This window comes from Typopeltis vanoorti, chromosome 20, assembly GCF_054136105.1.
Source record: "Typopeltis vanoorti isolate ZY-2024b chromosome 20, IOZ_Tvanoo_1.0, whole genome shotgun sequence".
NCBI classification, from domain to species: domain Eukaryota; kingdom Metazoa; phylum Arthropoda; class Arachnida; order Uropygi; family Thelyphonidae; genus Typopeltis; species Typopeltis vanoorti.
In genome coordinates this window covers 17,963,582-17,990,504 of record NC_143568.1, presented here as the reverse complement: position 1 = coordinate 17,990,504, position 26,923 = coordinate 17,963,582, and the positions used below count along the sequence as shown (strand labels likewise).

Sequence of the window (26,923 nt, the reverse complement as noted above, 5' to 3'; positions counted from 1 at the left end):
GATGTTAATGTCAGCTCTTTGCTTTATGCAGACGATGTTATACTTCTAAATAAATCCGCTGCAAATCTGCAAGATTCCCTGACTAAATTGAATAACTGTTGTAATAGATATGGTAAGAAGGTCAGCAATGAAAATAGAGAGAATCGTTGAAAATGTCAACTGCATTTTGAATGGAGAACTTGTGGAACAAGTAAAACATTTCAGCTACTTAGGCATGATTTTTAGTGAAGATGGTAAATTAAATATGGAAATAGACAACAGAATCAACAAAGCTGGTATGGTGGGAAGTCAACTGAATAAATTCATATGGAATAAGAGAAAAATTAGTCGGAATACTAAATTAGCTGTATACAAGACAGTGTTCAAACCAGTTTTTACTTATGGATCTGAGAGCTGGGTCAGAAGTAAAACATTTGACCAAAGACTAGAGACCACAGATATGAGGGTCCTGAGAAAGATTAGATGCGTGAACAGATGACATCAATGGCAATATCATGTTAAAAATGAGGATATTAGGAAAGAACTTGACATTGTCAGCATCCAGGAATGCGTTAGCAGAGCTAATCTCAGGTGGCATGGTCACTTAAATAGAATGGGAGAGGAAAGATTAGCAAAACAAGTGTTCTCTGCCAGGTTGGCTGGAAAACGACCCAGAGGAACACCAAGATATAGGTGGATTGATACGGTACAAAGTGCCTTAGACGATAGAAATATAAGATCTGATAATGTTTTAGTCTTGGCAAGTAACAGACTGATTTGGAGAGAAAATTGTAGATAGGAAGTTAGTAATGATGTAATTTTTTTTCGTGTATTACTATCATATCCTGTACACCCCTGAGGGTATATGACAGGAATTTGATGATGATGATAGTTGAGAAATCATGGGAATATAACAAGGATCTGTACTTAAGTTTTGTAGATCTGTAAAAGGCATATGACACAAAAGTGCCAAGAGGAAAGTTCTTCAAAACACTACAGTTTATGTTGAGCAATATATAATCTCTATTTAAGCTGTAAGCCAGCAGTTAGAATTGAAGGAGTATAGGAAGATGGTCTGATGTTAAATCAGGTGTGTGATAAGGATGCACATTATCTATAGGGATTACATTATGAAGGAAAGTGGTATTAAATTTGATATCAAAATTGGTGATGTTAATCTTAGCTCTTTACTGTATGCAGTTGATATTATAGTTGTGAATTCTGCAACACCCTGACTAAATTAAATTTTCCCATGATTTCTCAACTATTTACCTTAACTCTTTAACTGCTGAGAATGTATTATTACGAGCTCGGAAATACATGCCTGCCGTGCTGAGCCCGTATATGTACGGTTGTACATAAATTAAGTAATTTGCATAATTAAGTGGACACACCTTGATTATGCAAATTTTATAAAACTCTTATTGCCATTTTTGTGAGTGAACAAGTGTATATCAAGAATGTATGATGCTGTCCGGACTTCTTACTTCAGTAAGAATTTTAATTGATTTTATTTATAAATTTTTTGCAAAATTAATTCAGCACTTGGACAATGTCAGTAGAATATAAAATCAGCAGTTAAAGGGTTAAAGTGAAAATCTAATTTGCTTGAATCCAGCTTGTTTTTCTTGAAACTTCTGTTCAATAATTTTGAGCCATTTCTCAAGTAGACCTGCATAAATCTTACAAAGATTTATGCAGGTCATGTAAAGATCTAAAGGAAAATTCCTGTGTAGTTCTTACATTCAGTTTTATTTAGCAGAGCTAATCTCAGGTGGTATCAGATTTAATTTTTATTTCAATCAGATCATTTTTATTAGTGAAGTTTGACAATCTGGTTACTTAAACATAATGGGAGAGGAAAGATTAGCTAGGAAAAGATCCAGAGGAAGACCAAGATGTAAATGGACTGATAGAGTAAAAAGTGCCTTAAAAGACAGAAATATCAGATCTGATAATATTGATATCTTTACAGATAACAGATTAATTTGGAGGAAAATTGTTGATCAGAAGTTAGTAATGGTGTAATTTTTTCATGTAGTACTAACATAATTATCCTGTATACCTCCTGAGGGTACATATCTGGAATTTGATGATGATAATGACTTCCTAACATATCAGCTTTACTAATTCTTCTGTCTATTTCCACATTTAATTTGCCATCTACTAAAAATTGTACTTAAATAGTTGGAATATTTTGCTTGTTCTATAGGTACTCCATTCAGGACAGTTGATTTTTTCAATGTTTTTACCTGATTACATTGTCTTTTTATTGCTGAATTTCATACTTAATTCATTATAGCAGTTATTCAATTTAGTCAGGGAATCCCGCAGACTTGTACTGGATTTATTTAGGAGTATAAGGTCATCTATATAAAATAAAGAGCTGAGATTAACATATCAAAATTGGATATCAGATTTAATGCCACTTTCCATCATAATGTGATCCACATAGATGATGATGATGATTAGAACCTTCGTAGCTCAGTCAGTATAGACAAAGCCCTTTGGTCGGAAAGACCTGGGTTTGATTCCCGTCCACGACATGAGGAACCTTTATCTGGTCGTCTCTTTCGAATAAAAGTGACTTTGCCAGTCTTATATGGAGGTAGAAGGTTTTTCCACCTTGAAGTTGGGTTTTTTGTCCCTCAGAACGGGCACATCGACCCAAAGAAGTAGAAGGTTTGATCATACTTAGAAGGTGGAGGTAGAAGGTATTTTCACTTGGAACTTGGGTTTTTTGTCCCTCAGAATGGGCACACCGACCTGTGAACACACATTGGATTTACAGTAAAAAAATACATAAAAATTCATCATTGGAGGGCTCAACCAGCCCTAAGGAACGGATGAGGAAATTGGGGGATTGTTTATTCACATGTTTCTCCTGATATGAAACACAAGAATTTTCATGAAATTAGTTGAGTAGTTAATAAAAATAGCATTCTATCCCATCTAAAGAAAAAGAAACAATGTTTTCTCTCTCCACAGAAGCCTATGCAACAGTGGAGACAATCTATTTTTGAGATATTTTCACATAAGGGATTGACACGTAACAAAGATTTATGATGATGTTGTCTGGAAGTGTAATTGATTAATGCATTCATTTGGATGGAAAGATCCAGGTTTGAATCCTGTTCTGAGGATACAAAGAACCATTATAAGGGCTGTAAGGTGAGTTAGTCACTTTCACATGGAGGTGACAGAGATTTACATCCTGCAAAAGAAACTGCCAGAGAACACGGGATTAACAGGTGTAATATACTAGCATCATAGCATTAGTCTTTGCCATAATATCAACTAAACCCAGTTGATTGTAACCATAAAAGGAAGCACCTGTCATAATCCATCATATTCTTTATAGGTCTATTTATTTAGCAGATTGTAATTCTTAACAAACCAGGATTTTTTTTTTGATTACCAAGCTTCTGATTAATTGAATGGGTGAGAATCATTATATTCTCTTGTAAAAGTGAAGTTTCTGTTAAAAAGTTGAGGCTGTAAGGTGAGTAATAATACCAGTAAGTTGTTTTATTAAAGGATCAAGAAGCATGATTAATTGTTTATTTCTCTTACAGTCAACTTTACAGCATGTACATTATTGATTTTATCCAGGATCTTACTAACTTAAATTTCTGATGACAACTAGATACAATCACATCCATAATTTGAAGTTACCACTGAAGCTAGCTTCAATTTATTAATCCTGCTTCACCAAAAATCAGTTAAATTCAGTAAAATATCCCGAATGAACATGAACTCAGAGAGCTAGCTAACACAAAGAGGAAACTTTGTTTTAAAATTTTAAGTGTGTGATTTCAGTTATTTTTTAGACATAGATGTTTATTTTTCAAGTCAGCTATGTTCTCTATGTGGAATGAATAATCATCTGTAACTTACAAACATCAGTCTGGAAAGGACCAACTGAATGAAAGCACTGTAGTTAACTATTAGATGTTGTGGATAAATTCTTAGAGGTAGGCTATGAAAGGTTTATTATAGTCTCTCTCTGTCCTATGAATATCTTATTTATTAACTGAACTGATATTAGTAGGATGTCTGATTACTCTCTGTGAGTTCTGATTTCATGATACATTGAATTTCACTATAGCAGTCACTGTTATAACACACTCACTCACTTTCAAGTGAATAGCATCATCTCCAGTTCATACGAGGTGGATTCGAATCCTACTGCACATGGATATTTGTGAATACCATTTGCAAGTTTCTGTAGCAATGCTGCCAAAAGAAAGTTACTAAAAACAGCTAAATCTTTAAAAAAAGAGCTAAAAAGGAGTTGAAAATAAAAATTTGAAACTAAAAGTTTAGAAATTGTAGCAGATACTTACTTTACTCAAGATGAAGTGGTACTTGCATTTAAGTGGCTAAAGGCATCTTCCAAGTGGTCTTCTGCACATACTTCATCTGTGTTTTCACTTACATTTTCAGCTTTATTATATGTGGCCATCATTCCAATATAAACATACTGACAAAAATAGCTGTCAGCATTGTCAATTCCACTTTGTTTCTTAATTTAGTTTTACATTCATGGAACTAAAAATTCGTTCAATTTCTACATTAGAATTTGGCAGTATTAATAAATTTATTGCACACTGAGCAATTTCTTTAAATGGATTCATTCCAGATGTATCTTTGTATTCTCATACTTCAACCCGAGAATAGTTCAGTGTTTTCTATATTTGTCCATTTATTTTTAGTCTTCTTTTTATATATTTTAGGGTATTGTCAACAGAAAAAGAAGAGATCATTCTTAAAATATTCAAGTTTTTTTTTCAGGCAACTTTTGCTTAAGCTGTTTGAAGAGACCAAAAAAAAAAAAAAAACCCGTCTTGCTCTATTTCTAAGATTGTGCTTATTATTTTGTGTTATTTTCTTTTGTATCATCAACTCTGAAATTTTTCTTTCAAATCTGAAACCAAGATTTGGTTTGGGATCAAAATAGTCATTAATCTTTGCTGTAGAGGGTTGATTCTGGATGATGGTAGCACTAACATATTAGCAGTAAAGCAAATCAAATGAGAAAGGTCTTCAAATAATATCGTCTTATCTGCACTGTTAGATTCAAAAATTTTGTTAACTTGCTGAACTTGAACTAGAACAGGATGAAGAAATAAAAGGTGCAACAAATTCCTTTAATCTTTGTACAGCTCTCACAAAATTTGAGCTTTGTAACATTTCTCAGTCACACTCATGACTGTGAAGTGAGTTTATAATTCCAACCACTGGTTGAGAATTCTGTCTACTGCAGGTTCAATGGACTGAACTCACCTCATTGCACAGTTGCTTTACAATTTTCAGAGGACCATCATTTTCATTGATAATTTCATACAGCTCATTGCATGGTGCTTGTCTTGAAGAAGAAGAATGTGAAACCACTTATACGCTTCAGCAACTAAAAATTTTAATTTTCTTGGGAGAGATTCTGCACAAGTGTGAGGCATTGATGTTGCAATGAAAGGCATACACATCTAATTAAGATTAAGGAGGGAATATATGCCTTCAATTGTTCGTAAACGCTGTTATTGACACCAACAGTAACACTGCCGTTGTCTGTACCAATTGCAATGCGATTTTTAATGTCCAGTTTCTTGGTCAAGAGCTCTTTTTTCAGTGCATTCACAATACCACTAATATCACACTTTTCTAAAACCACCATGCTCAGAAACATGCATGATTTTGTTGAATTTCTTGCTATAACAAATGATGGCAATTCCTAAAATCTTATTCACTGTGGTATCATTCTATTCATCTATTAGCAAGCTGAAATTTCATCTCCAATATCTGCAATTAGATCTTCAAAATGCTCACTTAGAATATTCTTTACAATTGCAGAGCACTTGATTCGGTGCATTTTACCTTTGGCATAATTTGACTGTCTGGGATGATAAAAATCTACTAGATGATCACAACTGTTCAGTGATAAGTGACAATAAAGAAATAAAGCTAAGCTGCCTTCAAAGTTCACTGTCTCATCAGACTTCTTCGCAAAGCATATTTGTAATAGGAACAGCCTTATATGGAATTGCAGCAAGTTATTTCTTAGTTTCACTATGCTTTACAAGCTGACAATATTTAGCAGCTATATCATATACACATCTAATTAAGATTAAGGAGGGAATATATGCCTTCAATTGTTCATAAACGCTGTTATTGACACCAACAGTAACACTGCCGTTGTCTGTACCAATTGCAATACGATTTTTAATGTCCAATTTCTTGGTCAGGAGCTCTTTTTTTCAGTGCATTCACAATACCACTAATATCACTATTAGTGGCCTTTTGTAGCGTCATCAGGAACATCACACAACCATTTACTAAACATTCCCATTTGCAACCACTCCCTCCTAAATTTTTTTCTTGTAAGCTTTATTTGTCTCTTTGCTCATTTTTGAAGAAGGAGATTCAACTCTTTACTGCAATGAATTACGATCAGTCTCTGAAAACTTCCGACTTGCTGTCATAACTACTGACCAGAACACTGTGCAACAGACTAACTTGTTGCTGCTCTATCAACAAGGTGGCAAAACGGCAGACTGTTGGGCCACGTGACTGACTGACATCATTGCCCGTTTGAAACGTGTATGATGCTCACACCAAATGTACAATAGAATTCTTTATCAAATGCAAACATCTGAAAAATTTTAAAACATTCTTTAAGAGTAGTTATAAAAACAACTAAAAAGAGCTGAAACAAGTTCTGAAGGAGCTAGATTTCAAGCTAGGTGCTAGATTAAAATTTTTAGAGCTAGGGAAGGAAAAAAAGGAGCTAGATCTTGCTCCAAAAAAGCTAAATTGGAAACATTATTCTGTAGTTTCTACCCATAATATAAGAAATAAATCAGTATATTCATAATCAAATATTAATTTAGTATTATTTCCCAGCCTTCATGGAATCAGAATACTCAAAGTAAGAAGCTAACAAATCACTGAAAAGTCCCAGTAGAGGCCTCATAAACATATGATTATTTTAAAGAAATTCACTGTAGCAGACTATCCACGAAAACTATTCTTGTGTCAGTTTATTTATTTATTTATTCATATGGAGTTTCCTCCCTTTTCTCTCCTGTCCCTATTGGGGCGAGTTGATCCTCCTCATTGGGGGTTAAGTATTTATGGCTGTAGATCCGTGTGTGTTCACGGGGCTGGTTTGCCTGCTTGCAGGATGAAAAACCCCAGATAAACTTGGGGGGAAAAAACCCTGCTGTTCGCGCCCAAGACGGGCTAACTTGGCTATGGCTGAGGAAGATCCTTAAGCTCCTCACGTTGGCAACCTCCTCATTGGGGGTTAAGTATTTATGGCTGTAGATCCGTGTGTGTTCACGGGGCTGGTTTGCCTGCTTGTGGGATGAAAAACCCCAGATAAACTTGGGGGGGAAAACCCTGCTGTTCACGCCCAAGACGGGCTAACTTGGCTATGGCTGAGGAAGATCCTTAAGCTCCTCACGTTGGCAACGTTATGGTCAGTATGAGTTTGCTATGGTGAGAGTTGAATATAACAGCCATTGTAATACAATATTTATGTTTAAAGCTAATCTTTGAACTACTAGTAATTCATTTTTTGGAATGCTGTAGGCAGGAAGTTTCTTTGATCACGAATTTTTCACTCTCTGCACTAATCATGAAATCAGAAAGTGGAATATGTTTAGGAGTTATAGCATACACCTTATTTCATGTATATCCATAACATCTGTAAGGGAGCTTGAACAATGTTTCTTGTAATAAATACTTCACATTTTTTAATTTACTTCTGTTTATTTAGAAGAAAGGTACCTTGAGTTTGAATATTGTTAAATCCTGTAAAACACATACATTTTTAAATAAGTATTCAGTAGCCTTAGGTGTCAAGCATAATCTTTATTGTAATAATAGTAGATTCTTTTTTACAATGGCCACTTTGATCATTTAATCAGAATTTATTGGCTTATACGTGTATTTTATAGACTGATTTAAAGATATTTTTAACTTCACATATGTGGGTAGAACAAATACCATCATGACACATTTTAAAAATATAACTCACATAGGAGGAGACCTCCATGTTACCTTTCAGGAATATGGAGAACTGACATTAGGGCTTTTGACCTAATACCCAATCCTCACCTTCATGTGGTGTGCCCTGTTAGTAGGTATCTACTGGGTACTGAACGAATGAGGATGGGCTGGCAATTTGGGACTTAGCTGACCAAATTGTACTCTCTATTGGCTTAAACCACAAACACACATGATGAGATAGATTTCATGCCGGCTGGGGCATTGCTCGGTTAAACAAGTCCTCACTGTTTTCATCAGGGAACAGGGCAAACATTGAAAAGTCAGCTACTGGAACAAGCTCCAACTCAACATCTAGAATTAGAAGAATAAACCCAACATTAGAAGAACTGAAGATAGGAACAATCAGTATAAGGAGTATTAATGGAAAGGAAATCGAACTTAAAGAAGAATTAGAAAAGTACCACGTGGACATAATTGGCATTACTGACACAAAGAATACAAAAACGGGAGATGTTACAAAATAAGTTTAGGATGTTGTTTTCAGGCAATAATGATCAAGGAAAGGAAGGAATAGTGAGCATTCAATACCAAATATGAAGAAAAATATCTTGATTGGAATGCAGTTTCAAGTAGAGCTATATGGACAAACTTCAAAATGGGGAGATGGACAATGAAACTTATATGTGCCTATGGTCACAAAGAAGGAAGAAATGGAGGAATTTTTTTTAGTCATTAGAACAGGTAGCTGACATAAAAAAAATGGAAAAAGTGATCCTTGTTGGGGTTTTGAACAGCAGAGTAGGAAATGAAGCCCACCCAGGCATATAGGAACATTTTGGGAAAATTTGGAGAAAATCTAACAGATAAGCTTAGGTCATGATCATCAAATTCCTGCCATGTAGGTGTTGACGGTTATTCATTACTTGTTTTTAATGGTATTAACAACACCAAACAATTTTATCAAAAGATGTTTTGTTAACTGCTTATATTTTGCTGAATTTCAAATCAGCATCATCAGAGCACAACACAGCTAGTATACTCAACAGTGAGTAAGTGAAACAATACAATTGTAATGGATCTAAAGTCCTCTTTTGGCACCCTCTGATGTTGCAAAAAAAAAAAAAAAAACATTATAGCTATGTGGAAGTTGTTCTTACAATAACAGTCTCCCAAATTTTGGCAAATTAATCAACCATATTTGTTTAGGTTAGGAGAATTCTTCAAAGCCATGGCTGACTCAAAAAATAATCTTTCAGATCTATAACAGCTTCTAAATAGCACCATTCTTTTTCTTCCATCTAATTCTATGTGAAGGGATATCAAACACAAATGGTCTGCTAGTCCTGACTTGCCCTATTAATAATAGCAAATATATTTTTTATGTTAACTGATTTTCCTGTTTGCCCTTAGTAGGCCAAGTCGCAGTCACGGGAAACTTCATACACTCCAGGGTGTGCTAGAGGGTGAAGTTTATCCTTAGGTGAGCGGATCAGAGTTGCCAGTTTAACATGAGGTTTGAATGTGGTGCGAAGGCCATGTTTCATCAGTACTTTGGCTATCTTTTCTGATGGACCTCTGACATAGGGAATAGAAATGGTAATTTGTGTTCTTGTGTATTAGGGGGGGGGAGTAATTGGGCTATTCAGTATTTTATCTATTTTGTAGGGATTGTAGCCATTGGCCAAGAATGTATGGTGCAGATATTTGAGTTCTGTGGACAGAGCTGTATTGTTAGAACAAATGGCTCTGGCTCTGTGTGTGTTTTTAAAATGCCATACTGTTGAACTGGATGATGATGTGATTGTTTATGTAGGTATCTTCCTGTGTGTGTTGGCTTTCTGTAAATGGAAAAAGATAGTCATCCATCTGAAAGGCAGGTGACTAATGTGTCAAGAAATGGTAAACAGTTATTTGATTCTTTTTCTACTGTGAAGTGGATTTTGGGGTATTGGCTGTTTAGGTAGGTGACAAATGCATCCAAAGTGTCTTGTCCATGGGGCCAAATGGCAAACACGTCATCTACATAGCATAACCACACTAGTGGCTTGTATGTAGCTGTGGTAAATACTTTGTTTTCAAAGTGTTCCGTGTAAAAGCTCTGGGTTAGTCGCAAGGAGGTGGAAAAAGGGGAAAATAGTTACATTGCATAAAGGAGGCACCAAGGCTGCTGTTGCAAATTACCGACCGATGAGCATATCGGGAATCGTTGTCAAGGTATTAGAGAAATTAGTCAAGAGCAAAAATACAGGAATGGATAGATGGAAATGGGATACCGTATGGATGGCAGCATGGTTTTGTGAAGGGTAGATCATGGCTCAGTAACTTGCTCATGTTTTATAATACAGTGATGGCTGAACTGGATAAGGGTAATGGGTTTACAGTGATACTGCTGGACTTTGCTAAGGCCTTTGACAGGATAGCACATGGAATCCAATCAGTAAACTGCAGCACATGGGGATGGATATAGGGTTGGTGAGATATCAGAGAGTAGTTTATTCAGTAGTAGAGTCCAAAAGAAAGCCTGTGACTAGTGGTGTGCCACAGGATTCTGTTCTTGGACCACTGCTATTTAATTTGTTCATTAATGATATAGGAAAGGATTTGAGAGGAACTGTTCATTTATTTGCCGATGATGCAAAGTTGGGTACAGCAATAGTGAATACACATGATGTCAATATTTTGTAGGATAATTTGGATAGATCGGCAGACTGGGCTAAGGAGAATGGATATCAACGTGTGGACAGACTTATGTGTTCGTCGAACATGTTGTTTTAGTCTCGCGTATTGTGACAAACAGTGTTTTTGTGCTCTGAAGATGCTGGTTATAATACCAGCGAAATATCAGCATCAAGTTAATAAATTAATTATTTACTTAGTTTCTGTGTTCTATTATACTGTTAAAACAGAATGGATATCAGTTTAATGTAGCAAAGTGTAAGGTTATGCATTTTGAAGTGAAAAGATTAGCAGCTGTATATGCCACATTGGTGGAATTGTACTCCAGGAAATTGATGAAGCCAGAGATTTGGGAGTGTTGGTGGATAGGGAGTTGAAGTTTAGGGGACACATAGCAAAAGTGGCAAAATCAGCTCACTTGGTTACTGAAGAATACTTTGATGAGCAAAAACAAGCAAATTATTGTTTTCTTTATCGAGCCTTGATAAGACCCCCATCTTGACTACTGTGCCCAGATCTGGGCACCAGGGTTTCTTCTTGATGGGGGAGGAGGTAGAGAGGATCCAGAGGCGAGTGACCAAGATGGTAGCTGGTCTATGGAATGAATCTTACGAGAACAGGTTGAAGATCTGTGGGTTACAGAAATTGGTTGATAGGTGGAAAAGGGGTGATATGATTGAGACATTCAAATTACTGAGGAATTTTTACAAGATTAATTAAGCAGATATTTTTCAGAACAGGTCTGGTGGTGGGAGAACTAGAGACCATCCATGGAAACTGAGCAAGACCATAGTTAGCAAGGGTGTTAGAACTAGTTTTTTTACTTGGAGAGTGGTGAATGAGTGGAATAAGCTGCCAGAGTCTGTTGTGGGTGCTATGAGTGTGAATCAATTCAAAGCAAAGTATGATAGATACTGTGTGAATGCCAAATTCTTGTCATGATGTTTAGGGCCTCCCTTGATGAGTCTAAGGACTCCTTGGAGTTGCCCGTAATAATAATAATTATTAGATTCATCGAGACCCTAAACATCATGTCCATCACAACTATTTGACATTCACACAGTATCTATCATACTTTGCCTTGAACTCATTCACTGTCATAGCACACACAACAGACTCAGGCAGCTTATTCCACTCATTCACCACTCTAAAAGTAAAAAACCCAGCTCTAACATCCTTACTAACCACATTCTTGCCCAGCTTCCATGGATATCCTCTAGTCCTCCCACCACCAGTCCTGTTCTCAAAAATATCCTCTGAATTAATCCTATAGAAACCCTTCAGCAATTTGAATGGCTCAATCATATCTCCCCTTTTCCGCCTATCAGCAACCAATTTCTGCAACCCACAAATCTTCAACCTGTTTTCATAAGGTTCATTCCATAGACCTGCTATCATCTTGGTCACTCGCCTCTGGATCCTCTCAACCTCCTCCCCATCAAGAAGAAACCTAGGTGACCAGATGGGGGTCTTATCAAGGTTCGATACAGAGGAACAATAACTTGCTTATCTTTGCTTGTCAAATAATTCTTCAGCATCCAAGTGATTTGATGAGCTGATTTAGCCACTTTTGCAATGTGCCCCCTAAACTTCAACTCCCTATCCACCAACACTCACAAATTCCTGCCCTCATCAATTTCCACCAATGAGATATGCTGCTGCTAATCTTTTCACCCCAAATGCATAGCCTTACATTTTGCCACATTAAATTGACATCCATTCTCCTTAGCCCAGACGGCCAATCTATCCAAATCATTCTGCAAAATTTTGACATCTTCTGCATTCACTATTGCCCTACCCAACTTAGCATCATCAGCGAACAAATGAACCATTCCTCTCAGATCCTTCCCTATATCGTTAATGAACAAATTAAACAGCAGCGGTCCAAGAACAGAACTCTGCGGCACACCACCTAGTCACAGGCCGTCTTCTGGACTCTACTCCTGAGTAAACTACTCTCTGCTATCTCTCCATCAACCACCCTCTTATCCATCTCACCGACCCTATATCCATTCCCATATATTGCAGTTTATGGATTAGACTTCCATGTGGTATCCTGTCAAAGGCCTTAGCCAGATCCAGTAGTATAATTGAAAATCCATTACCCTTATCCAGTACTGCCATCACTGTGTTATAAAACCGGAGCAAGTTACTGAGACAAGATCTACCTTTCACAAAACCATGCTGTCCCACATACAGTATCTCATTTTCATCAATCCATTCCTGTATTTTTCCCTTGACCACTTTCTCCAAGACCTTGACAACGACTCCTGATATGCTGATTGGTCGGAAATTTGCAACAGTAGTCTTGGATCCTCCTTTATGCAGTGGAACTATTTTCCCCTCTTTCCACTCCTTCGGGACTAAACCAGACCCGAGACTCAGATTAAACAATAAGGTCAAGGGCACTGACAATTCTTTAGCTGCTTCATATAAGACCCCGTGCTGATATACCATCCAATCCCACAGATGTATTCACATTAAGGTTCTGTAATAGATTATTCATCAAAATTCCCATATAAACTAATGGTTTCTTCATTCCTTCAACATCATCACCTGGATGATATACTCTTGCAAAGTGCTCACTCAGTAATTCCACTATAGACTGATTCAGTGACCTCCCTGCCATCAGCGTTCCTTAAAATCATTCTGCCGTGTACAGTTTTTCTTTTACTAGCAGCATATTGAAAGAACTGTTTGGGATTCTCTTTAGCTTGCATGGCTAATTTCCTTTCATAATCCGTTTTTGCTTTTCTCACCACACTTGTTACCTTTCTGGCCTGCACTTTATACTGTTCATGTGCCTGCAGGTCTCCTTGCTCCTTAAATTCCTTCAACAATTGTTTCTTTTTCTGCAACTCAAGTTTAATGGTGTTATTCATTCATTTAACCCCTACTTCATTTACTATTCGGATTCTTGGTATACAGTCAGCCATAACCTCCTGCAAATGCTCCCTGACCACTTCCCATGCCCTATCAACATCTAGCCCTTGCAGTTTTACATGCCATGGCACTGAACCAAGCAATCTCCTAAGCTTGTCATACTTGCCAGCATGGTAATTCCACATGTACCCTATCTTAATCGAAAATTTCACACATTTAGCCACCTCCCAGGTCAAGACCCTATGATCACTCTCACCAATAGGTGGCAACATGGTCATATTCATTACAGTCAAATTCTCAGATGCTATTACCAGGTCAAGCACTCTTGATCCCCTAATATTTTCCATTACATGCTGTCTCAGATAGTTATCCCTCAGTAATTGGATAAAATCCTGTTCCTTCCTCACATATGTCCTCTCCTCCTTCCAATCAGTGTTACCATAGTTGAAATCCCCCATAATAATTATCCTCCTTCCACTCATTTCATCAATTTGCCTATGCATGCAATTTCCACCATCTATTCCATCACCTGGACTATAGCAGCACCCAACATTTTGTTCCATTAGTCTCAATCTCACACCAAACAGCCTCAAATGAGCTCTTTTCACTATTCTGCAATACAACTTCTATTCTCCTTGGTTGCAGTTCATCAGCTATCATTAATAACACTCCTCCCCCCATTTTATTCTCTCTGTCACTCCTGAACACACTGTACTCTACACATTCTATCTCACTAACTATATCATCTTCTGTTAGCCATGTTTCACTAATGCCAGTAACCTGTGGCCAGGAAGGGCCAACCAACGCCAAAAATTCTTCCTTATAATTATATTTATACTTATAATTACTTATAACTGTATACTTATAAATTATAATTAAAATTAATTAAAATTTAAATAAAAAATAATAATTACTTGTAAATACTTATAATTATAATAATAAATAAAAAAGTTTGCTAAAGGGGTTTCCTCATCTTCTTTAGCAAACTTTTGATTTCTTTTGGTCAGGAAGTCACTTTTTTTTCAGTAATTTTCGGACTTTTTTCCTTTGAGGCACAGTGGGATCTCGATCTATAATTGGGTAGTACGTAGAACTGTCACATAGGAGATCTTGCATTTTACTGTTATAATCTTCTTGATTCATGATGATTGTTGCATTTCCCTTATCGGCTTTTGTAATAATCATATTTTTATTCTTATACAACTTTTTTAAGGCATTTAGTCCATTATGTGGTATATTGCTTTTTTGGTGGTTTAGCCTTGTTTAGGATGCTTGCTATATCTAAATGCGTATTATTGGCCATTGCTGGTGGAAAATTACTGAAAAAAGTGACTTCCTGGCCAAAAGAAATCATCAAAAAATATAAAACCACTTCATGGGACTACCAAAAATCCACAAACCTAATATACCCTATGCCTCATAGTCAATAGCATAGATAGTCCCACGTATAAACTGGTCCAACAGTTAGCCAGGTCTCTTGCCCCCCCCCATTGGCAACTCCCCTACTTTTGTAAAAAATTCAGTCCATTTCAAAACACTAATTGAAAATCACATCCTTAAAAATTCAGACATAATGGTTAGTTTTGATGTTACCTCTTTATTTACCAATGTACCACTGATAGACACTCTTGATTTGATCAGGTCTAAATTTCCCCCTGATATCTCTGAATTATTCAAATTTACTATGTATGCAGGTTACTTTACATGGACAGAAAAAATTTACAAACAGATTAATGGTACTGCTATGGGTCCCCCCCCTCCTCACCCCCTTTTAGCAAACTTTTACATGGAACACTTTGAAAACCAAGTACTTACCACAGTTACATAACAAGCCACTAGTATGGTTATGCTATGTAGATGACGTGTTTGCATTTGGTCCCATAGACAAGACACTTTGGATGCGTTTGTCACCTACCTAAACAGCCAACACCCCAAAATCCACTTCACAGTAGAAAAAGAATCAAATAACTGTTTACCATTTCTTGACACATTAGTCACCTGCCTTTCAGATGGGTGACTATCTTTTTCCATTTACAGAAAGCCAATACACACACAGGAAGATACCTACGTTATACAATCACATCATCATCCAGTTCAATAGTATGGCATTTTAAAAACACACACAGAGTCAGAACTCAAATATCTGCGCCATACGTTCTTGGCCAATGGCTATAATCCCTAAAAAAATAGATAAAATACTCAATAGCTCCATTACTTCTCCCTCCCCTAATACACAGGAACACAACATTACCATTTCTATTCCCTATATCAGAGGTCCATCAGAAAAGATAGCCAAAGTACTGATGAAACATGGCCTTCGCACCACATTCAAACCTCATGTTAAACTGGCAACTCAGATCCGCTCACCTAAGGTTAAACTTCACCCTCTAGCACACCCTGGAGTGTATGAAGTTCCCTGTGACTTGGTCTACTATGGGCAAACAGGAAGATCAGTTAACAACATAAAAAAATATATTTGCTACTATTACTAGGGCAAGTCAGGACTAGCAGACCATGCGTTGGATACCCCTTCACATAGGGTTAGATGGAAGAAAACAATGGTGCTATTTAGAAGCTGTTATAGATCTGAAAGATTATTTTTTGAGTCTGCCATGGCTTTGGAGTATTCTCCTAACCTAAAAAATATATTTGCATTAATTTGCCAAAAATTTGGGAGACTGTTATTGTAAGAACAACTTTTTTTTTTTTACAGCATTAGAGGGTGCCAAAATAGGACTTTAGATCTATTACAGTTGTATTGTTTCAATTACTCACTGTCATATACTAGCTGTGTTGTGCTCTAATGATGCTGATTTGAAATTCAGTGAAATATAAGCAGTTAATATAACATCTTTTGATAAAATTGTTTGGTTAATGCCATTAAAAATAAGTAATGAATTTGGTGAAAAGGGCAAAGCTAATAATAATGGCAAGTATTTACTGGATTTCTGCTCAGGACACAGATTAGTCGTTACTAACACCATGTTTCAACATAAAGATATTCACACAAGAAATAATAAAACTTTCGTTGACTAAGTCATTGTTAATAGTGATATCAATATGTTGGTTCAAGATACAAGAGTGTGTACAGAGCATTTGAAATTGGAAGTGACCATTACCTACTACTAAGCAGGATAACAATATATATCACATTGGAAAGAATGGTAAGTAAGAAAGTTTTAAAAAGCATTTACATGTAAATTGTAGACTCAACTATATAAACATTATTGTAGAAAAAATTAAACCAACTGAAAATAAGAAACAAACCTTGGAGTCTCAGTGGAAAACTCTAAAGAAGAAATGGATTGATTCAGCTAGGGAGATATGTGATGAAGTTGTCTGCAAGGATAGAAAAATAAAACCATGGTGGACAAAAAAAAGTTAAAGAAGTAGCCCTGGAAATGAAGAAAGTATACCAAAAGTTCCTAGCAAATAAGTCAGCAGATGCCCTACAAGAATACCAAGAAAAATGTAAGAGAACTAAGCTGTGTGTAAAAATAACTAAACAAAAGTCATGGGAAGACTGGTAAGAGTATGGAAAACAAATATCAGGAGGTGGCAAAATGGAGGTTATTGAAGAAGCTTAGAAATGGAGGAAAGAGTACTGTTAAAGGAATCAAAGATGATGGTGACATGAAAACTTAAGATAAGGATATCCTAGATTGTCTGGAGTAATTTGAAAGACTGTTAAACAAACCAAGTAGAAAATTTTCAAGAGTAATGCAAAGGATAGTACATATCAATGTTTAAGGTAGAAAAAGAAGCTGTCGTAAACTTGAAATGTGGAAAGGCAGCTGGAGCAGATGATATTCTACTAGAAATGCTTAAGTTTGGGGGTATAAAAGTTTTGCAGTGGCTACAGTATATATATAGAGGACGTGGTCAGAAGGTGAAATTCCCATCTATAAAAAAAAGGGTATAAAGCTGAATGTGTGGAATGACAGAATAATTTTTCTACTAAGTGTTTCAGGTAAGATTTATACAAGCATACTTGAAAAGAGGTTGAGAAAGATTGTGGAGGAGAAACTTGGAGAAGAATAAGTGAGGTTCAGGCCAAATAGAGGTTGTCAAGATCAGATTTTATCATCATTTTCATCAAATTCCTGCCATGTACCCTCAAGAGGTGTACAGGATATGATAGTACTACATGAAAAAAATTACATCATTACTAACTTCCTATCTACAATTTTCTTTCAAATCAGTCTGTTACTTGTCAAGACTCCAACATTATCAGAACTTATATTTCTATCATCTAAGGCACTTTGTACCATATCAATCCACCTATATCTTGGCTTCCTCTGGGTCGTTTTGCTGCCAACCTGGCAGAGAACACTTGTTTTGCTAATCTTTCTTCACCCATTCTGTTTAAGTGATCTTACCACCTGAGATTAGCTCTGCTAATGCATTCTTGGATGCTGACTCAAGTTCTTTCCTAATATCCTCGTTTTTAATATGATAGATAGATTAGAGGCGTGAACAGATGCCATTGATGGCATCTGTTCACGCCTCTAATCTTTCTCAGGACTCTCATATCTGCGGTCTCTAGTCTTTGGTCAAGTGTTTTACTTCTGACCCAGCTCTCAGATCCACAAGTTAAAACTGGTTTGAACATGGTCTTGTATAGAGCTAATTTAGTGTTCTGACTAATTTCTCTCTTATTCCATATGAATTTATTCAATTGACTTGTCACCATACCAGCTTTGCTGATTCTGTTGTCTATTTCTATATTGAATTTACCATCTTCACTAAAAATCGTGCCTAAGTAGCTGAAATGTTTTACTAGTTCCACAGGTTCTTCATTCACAACACAGTTGACATTTTCAGTGATTCTGCCTATTTTCATTGTCTTTGTCTTTTTATTGCTGACCTTCATACCATATCTATTACAACAGTTATTCAATTTAGTCAGAGAATCTTGCAGACTTGTAGCGGATTTATTTAGAAGTATAACATCATTAGCATAAAGCAAAGAGCTGACATTAACATCTCCAATTTTGATATCATGTTTAATACCACTTTCCTTCATAATGTGATCCATATAGATAATGAATAACAGAGGGGATAATGTACATCCTTGTCTCACACCAGATTTAACATTAAACCATCTTCCTGTACTTCCTTCAATTCTAACTGCTGACTTACAACTCAAATAAAGACTAAGTATTGCTTGATATAATGCCCCATTGACACCATATAACTGTAGCGTATTGAATAGCTTCTCTCTTGGCACCTTGTCATATACCTTTTCCAAATCGACAAAACTTAAATACAGATCTTTGTTAGATTCCCATGCTTTCTTGACTATTTGTCGTAAAGTGAAGATCTGATCCTGACAGCCTCTATTTGGCCTGAATCCTGTTCTTCACCCAGCTTTTCTTCCACAATTCTTCTTAATCGTTTCTCAAGTATACTTCAGATTTTATTTTTGCTTTAAGACAAATAGTTGATAAATTGTGGGAATATGACAAGGATCTGTACTTAAGTTTTGTAGATCTGGAAAAAGCATATGACAAGGTGCCCAGAGAAAAGCTTTTCAGTTATTTGGGTGAATGGAACATTATACAGAAAAATACATAATCTATATTTAAGTTGTCAGTCACCAGTTAGAATTGAGAGAAATACAGAAAGATGGGTAAATGGAAAATAAGTGGTAAGACAAGGATTAACTTCACATTTTTTGTTGCACTCTTATTCATCATCTGCATGAAAGAAAGTGGCATTAGGCCTGATATAAGAATTGGAGATATCAAACAGCTCTTTGCATTATGCAGATGATGTTGCACTCCTAAGCATCATCTAGCACAAGTGTGCAGGATTCTCTTAACTAAATTGAATAACAGTTATAACAAATATGGCATGAAATTGAAAATCAGCAATAAGCAGGATCATAAAAACTTCAGCTGCAGGAGATCTTTTAAGATCTTATAGAAGTAAAATATTTCATCTATTTAGGCACAGTTTTTTAGTGAAGATGGCAGGTTAAATCTGGAAATAGACAACAGAATAAGCAATGCTGGCATGGTGGGTAGTCAGCTGAATAAATTTATATGGAATAAGAGAGAATTAGCCAAAACACCAAATTAGCAGTATACAAGACAGTGTTCAAACCAGTTTTAAGTTATGGATCCAAAAGTTGGGTTAGAAATAATGCACTTGATCAAAGACTAGAGACCACAGATATGACGTTTTGAAAAGAATTAGAGGAGTGAACTGATGGCATCAATGGCAGAATCATATTAAAAATGAAGACATTAGAAATAATTTGATATTATTAGCATTCAAAAATGTGTCTGCAGAGCTAATCTAAGGTGGTACGGCCACTTAAATGGAATGGATGAGGAAAGATTAGCAAAACAGGTGTTTGATGCCAAGATAGCAGAAAGAGTCCCAGAAAAAGACCATGGTCTAGGTGGATCGATTCAGTTAGAAGTGCCTTAGAAGTATGAAATGTTAGATATGAAATATTGGAGTTCTCACAAGTAATAGACTGATTTGGAGGAAAATTGTTGATAGGAGATTAATAGTGTAAACATAATCATGTAGTGCTGTCATAGTAAGCTGAACATTCCATAGGGAATGTTCAGCTTACTATGATTCTCTCTGATGCTTACTCTTATTCCATATGAATTTATTCAATTGACTTGTCACCATACCAGCTTTGCTGATTCTGTTGTCTATTTCTATATTGAATTTACCATCTTCACTAAAAATCGTGCCTAAGTAGCTGAAATGTTTTACTAGTTCCACAGGTTCTTCATTCACAACACAGTTGACATTTTCAGTGATTCTGCCTATTTTCATTGTCTTTGTCTTTTTATTGCTGACCTTCATACCATATCTATTACAACAGTTATTCAATTTAGTCAGAGAATCTTGCAGACTTGTAGCGGATTTATTTAGAAGTATAACATCATTAGCATAAAGCAAAGAGCTGACATTAACATCTCCAATTTTGATATCATGTTTAATACCACTTTCCTTCATAATGTGATCCATATAGATAATGAATAACAGAGGGGATAATGTACATCCTTGTCTCACACCAGATTTAACATTAAACCATCTTCCTGTACTTCCTTCAATTCTAACTGCTGACTTACAACTCAAATAAAGACTAAGTATTGCTTGATATAATGCCCCATTGACACCATATAACTGTAGCGTATTGAATAGCTTCTCTCTTGGCACCTTGTCATATACCTTTTCCAAATCGACAAAACTTAAATACAGATCTTTGTTAGATTCCCATGCTTTCTTGACTATTTGTCGTAAAGTGAAGATCTGATCCTGACAGCCTCTATTTGGCCTGAATCCTGTTCTTCACCCAGCTTTTCTTCCACAATTCTTCTTAATCGTTTCTCAAGTATACTTCAGATTTTATTTTTGCTTTAAGACAAATAGTTGATAAATTGTGGGAATATGACAAGGATCTGTACTTAAGTTTTGTAGATCTGGAAAAAGCATATGACAAGGTGCCCAGAGAAAAGCTTTTCAGTTATTTGGGTGAATGGAACATTATACAGAAAAATACATAATCTATATTTAAGTTGTCAGTCACCAGTTAGAATTGAGAGAAATACAGAAAGATGGGTAAATGGAAAATAAGTGGTAAGACAAGGATTAACTTCACATTTTTTGTTGCACTCTTATTCATCATCTGCATGAAAGAAAGTGGCATTAGGCCTGATATAAGAATTGGAGATATCAAACAGCTCTTTGCATTATGCAGATGATGTTGCACTCCTAAGCATCATCTAGCACAAGTGTGCAGGATTCTCTTAACTAAATTGAATAACAGTTATAACAAATATGGCATGAAATTGAAAATCAGCAATAAGCAGGATCATAAAAACTTCAGCTGCAGGAGATCTTTTAAGATCTTATAGAAGTAAAATATTTCATCTATTTAGGCACAGTTTTTTAGTGAAGATGGCAGGTTAAATCTGGAAATAGACAACAGAATAAGCAATGCTGGCATGGTGGGTAGTCAGCTGAATAAATTTATATGGAATAAGAGAGAATTAGCCAAAACACCAAATTAGCAGTATACAAGACAGTGTTCAAACCAGTTTTAAGTTATGGATCCAAAAGTTGGGTTAGAAATAATGCACTTGATCAAAGACTAGAGACCACAGATATGACGTTTTGAAAAGAATTAGAGGAGTGAACTGATGGCATCAATGGCAGAATCATATTAAAAATGAAGACATTAGAAATAATTTGATATTATTAGCATTCAAAAATGTGTCTGCAGAGCTAATCTAAGGTGGTACGGCCACTTAAATGGAATGGATGAGGAAAGATTAGCAAAACAGGTGTTTGATGCCAAGATAGCAGAAAGAGTCCCAGAAAAAGACCATGGTCTAGGTGGATCGATTCAGTTAGAAGTGCCTTAGAAGTATGAAATGTTAGATATGAAATATTGGAGTTCTCACAAGTAATAGACTGATTTGGAGGAAAATTGTTGATAGGAGATTAATAGTGTAAACATAATCATGTAGTGCTGTCATAGTAAGCTGAACATTCCATAGGGGTACATATTAGATTGATGATGAATTCACATAGGCATACATGCATTAACATAACCTTTTCGTGAATCCTAGTGTTTCATAAAATAATTGAGACTTACATATCTATCATACATGATTTGTTGGAATAGGACACACATTTTAAATGGTGGTGGTGGGATGGGGGGAAGAGTTTTATTACTTGATTACATTTTGCTAGTAATTTTAACTAGTGTCATCAGAACAGAACTGATATAGGCTTCTAGAAACCATTAAAAATCTATACAAAATTTGTTTAGTCACACATGGAATAATGTAATGTCCATAGCTGAAAAAGTTTATCTTTACATAGTATCAGTTTTGATTTTTTTCTCCCCCCCCCATACAGGAAATTCCAGCTGATTATTTAGATAATCCAGAGTTAGTGTCTATCGAAGATACAGAACCAAGTGTTGCATTTGAAGATGGCTATCAGTGGTTTTATGAAGGACGTAATGGATGGTGGCAGTATGATGAGCGTACCAGTTTAGAAATTGAAAATGCCTTTAAGAAAGCTGATAAAAGGTATGTATTTTAAAATGACTAACTATTTATGTCATTTAACTTTATATGGTTATACTTTCTATCATTTTCTCCCTGGTGCAGGACACCAGAGTGTACAGAGGATTTGAAATTGGAAGTGATCACTATTTAGTCTTGAGCAGGATAAAATTGAATTTCACATTGAAAAGAATAACGTGTAAGAAAGTTTTAAAGCGAAAAAAAGTTGAGCAGTTCTCAGATGTGAACTGTAGACTAAAATACACAAAGATTATTGAAGAAAAAATGAAAGAGTTTGAGAACAGGAATCAAACCTTGAAGATTCAGTGGCAAGCCTTGAAGAAAGCCCTGATTGATTCAGCTAGAGAGTCATGTGGTGAAGTTGCCTGCAAGGATACAAAAATTAGAACTCCATGCTAACACAGGAAGTTAAAGAGGCAGTGAAGGAAAAGAAGAAATCATATCAAAAGTTCCTGGCAAATAAGTCAGCTTGTGCTCTTAGAGAATACAGAGACAAATGTAAGAATGCTAAACACTGTATAAAACTAGCTAAAATGGGGCATTATATCAAGGTAAAAAAAAAGTCATGGGAGGACTTTGGCAAGAATATAGAAAATAAATATCAAGGTGGTAAAATAATCTGGAGGTTGTTGAAGAAGTTTAGGAATGGAGAAAAGAGTGCTGTAAAAGGAGTTAGAGATGATAAAGGTGACATGAAAACAGGAGAAAAAGATATCCTTGAAGTATGGAGTAATTACTTTGAAAAACTGCTAAATGAAACAAGCAGTGATGACAGCACTGTGGTAAAAAACACTGACCAGGCATGCAGTCAGGAATACATATCCATACTTGAAGTAGAAAAAGCATCAAAGGCTTGAAATGTGGAAAGGCAGCAGGAGTAGATGATATTCGACCAGAAATGTTGAAGTATGGTGGTATAAGAGTCTTACAGTGGCTGCACTGCATAGTTCAGAAAGCTTGGACAGAGGGACGAATTCCCGATGATTGGAGTAGAGCTCTGATAGTACCCATATATAAAAAGGGAAATAAAACTGAATGTGAGAATTACAGAGGTATATCCCTACTGAGTGTTCCTGGCAAGATCTATGCAAGTATACTTGAGAAGCATTTGAGAAGAATTGTGGAAGAAAAGCTTGGTGAAGAACAAGCTGGATTCAGATCTATACTTAAGTTTTGTCTATCTGGAAAAGGCATATGATAAGGTGCCAAGAGAGAAGCTATTCAATACGCTACAGCTATATGGTATCAATGGGGCATTATATCAAGCAATACTTAGTCTTTATTTGAGTTGTAAGTCAGCAGTTAGAATTGAAGGAAGTACAGGAAGATGGTTTAATGTTAAATCTGATGTGAGACAAGGATGTACATTATCCCCTCTGTTATTCATTATCTATATGGATCACATTATGAAGGAAAGTGGTATTAAACATGATATCAAAATTGGAGATGTTAATGTCAGCTCTTTGCTTTATGCTAATGATGTTATACTTCTAAATAAATCCGCTACAAGTCTGCAAGATTCTCTGACTATATTGAATAACTGTTGTAATAGATATGGTATGAAGGTCAGCAATAAAATGACAAAGACAATGAAAATAGGCAGAATCATTGAAAATGTCAACTGTGTTGTGAATGGAGAACCTGTGGAACAAGTAAAACATTTCAGCTACTTAGGCACGAATTTTAGTGAAGATGGTAAATTAAATATAGAAATAGACAACAGAATCAGCAAAGCTGGTATGGTGGCAAGTCAATTGAATAAATTCATATGGAATAAGAGAGAAATTCGTCGGAACACTAAATTAGCTCTATACAAGACCGTGTTCAAACCAGTTTTAACTTGTGGATCTGAGAGCTGGGTCAGTAGTAAAACACTTGACCAAAGACTAGAGACTGCAGATATGAGAGTCCTGAGAAAGATTATAGGCATGAACAGATGGCATCATTGGCAACATCATATTAAAAACGAGAATATTAGGAAAGAACTTGACATTGTCAGCATACAGGAATGCGTTAGCAGAGCTAATCTCTGGTGGTATGGTCACTTAAACAGAATGGGCGAAGAAAGATTAGCAAAACAAGTGTTGTGTTCTCTGCCAGGTTGGCAGCAAAATGACCCAGAGGAAGACCAAGATATAGGTGGATTGATAACGGTACAAAGTGCCTTAGACGATAGAAATATCATCATCATCAAATTCCTGCCATATATCCTCAAGGGGTGTACAGGATATGATAGTACTACATGAAAAAAATTACATCATTACTAACTTCCTATCTACAATTTTCCTCCAACTCAGTCTGTTACTTGATAGAAATATAAGATCTGATAATGTTGGAGTCTTGACAAGCAATAGACTGATTTGGAGGAAAATTGTAGATAGGAAGGTAGTGATGATGTAATTTTTTTCATGTAGTACTATCATATCCAGTACACCCCTTGAGGGTACATGGCAGGAATTTTATGATGATGACTTTCTATCATCATAATAACACTAATTACGGTTATAGACCATATTGGTCTGTTCCGGTCTCATTATCCATCCAATATCCTTTTGTGAGGTCTACCCTGCCTTCTCTTTCCAATTGGCTTATATTTTAGTATTTGTTTAGGATGTCGGGTGTTGGCCATTCGGTTTACGTGTTCTATCCATTTTTGTTTATAATTGTTTAGTTTTTCTTCTATTGATTTAGTTTTAGTTCTTTTAAAATGTCTTTGTTCCTTTTTTGATCTAATAATGTGTATTTTGCAGTTCTCATAAATCTCATTTCACTTGTTTTTATTCTTTGTTTATCTTGTTTGTTTATTGCCCAAATTTTACTGCCATAAAATAATGTGGGCACTGCTAAAGTATTGTATATTTTCAAGCATGTTTCTTTTTTGTACTATATTTGCATTGAGTGTTCTATTTATCAGGCCTATAATCTGTAACAATTTTGAAGTTTTAATTTTGTCTTTTTCTCCTTCATATGATATTTCACATCCAAGATAACTGAAAGTATTTATCTGTTCTATTATTTTATTATTAATAACTGTTTTAATAACTTTCTATTATTACACATGAATGGTCATAGATGCTTCCCACTCAGCAGCAGATGTCTTTTGTGTTTTGTAACATGAACTTATTTAGAAGAATTCAACATAATATTTTGATATGTTTTGCCATTCATTGACTGATAGCATCAGGAAGAACATTGGAGAACATACAGCAAAATTGGAAACTTGTCATCTAATACATCATATGCAGTACATTATGCAATGCCTGTAGGTCTTATTGGTGTAGTAAAGGTGTTTTAAGTTGCATAAATGAATTAACGAGTTCCAAATATTGTGAAGAATAAAGCCTTAGTTTCCATTTAAGGTGCACTGTGAATGAATTACTTCAGAAGATTCCTTCGGCATCCTAGTGAAACATGTCTTCTAGTAATCAATGCAGATGGCCATTCTTTTATATCTCAGTTCAGAGAACATATGTATAGTGAGACCACTTTTTTATTTCACACCACTTACACATTCCTTTTTATGGATTTCAAAACTTCTTCCAATCTGACTGAAGTAAAATTTGCCATGTGATATACCCCAGGGTATTTTTCCTTGGGGAAATGTAGAAAGTTCTGTAGGATGATAACCGGTTTGAAAGCATGTTCTCACCTTGCTTTAGCAATTTTTTTTGGAGTAGCCATTCAGAAGGAATTGTTTGAACAATATAAGTAGTGCTTTTTTGTTTCATCATTCTTAATTATGGTTAAAGCATGGTTTTTTAAAGTTGTGGTGATACTTTTGTTGAAGATGATGAAACAAAAAAAAAAAATAAATAACTTAAAAAGGATAATGACTGCCAGTTCAGTGTGTTATCAAAGAATAAATTATGCATAATAGCAGTAAGTGTATTGTTTTGTTTTTTCCTTTTTTATTTGATGAATTATTAAGGATATTTAGTATTAGATTAAAAATGAAGTAGTTACACTTGGATGCAACATTTATAATAGTATATTCATAAATTGTTGGTCAAAGTATGTAATAGTAATACTTTGAACAAGAAGTTCAGGATTACCCATAGCAGAATGGAAAGTATTACTTGGTATTATTATTCTATATAGAAAGTACACTACTTGGATCAGAGTTTAGACTAGGGTGAGAGACATTATAACGGCCATTAAAAGATCCAAATGGCAACAGGCAGATCATATTGCAAGAAGTAATACTCAGAAATGGACAAACAGAATGGTATCCCAGAGGTGGAAAGAGAGACAGTGGGAGGATGAGATTAAAGAGATGGTTGGAATGCAGGGACATAGAAAAGCTGAAG

The 26,923-nt window shown here is 35.6% G+C and overlaps 2 protein-coding genes across 3 annotated transcripts in view; one reads left to right on the top strand and one right to left on the bottom strand.

Moving 5' to 3' along the window:
- Window positions 1–26,923, bottom strand: part of LOC150095259 (kelch-like protein 40a) — a 90,758-nt gene that overhangs the window by 12,259 nt on the left and 51,576 nt on the right. The gene's annotated exons all lie outside the window — the stretch shown is intronic.
- LOC150095260 (E3 ubiquitin-protein ligase rnf146-like) overlaps window positions 1–26,923 on the top strand; it is a 78,115-nt gene that overhangs the window by 38,317 nt on the left and 12,875 nt on the right. For both annotated transcript variants that reach the window (XM_090410788.1, XM_090410789.1), the window contains exon 4: window positions 22,444–22,619. In XM_090410788.1, the coding sequence (XP_090266914.1) occupies window positions 22,444–22,619 (176 nt within the window). The remainder of the gene's footprint in view (window positions 1–22,443; window positions 22,620–26,923) is intronic.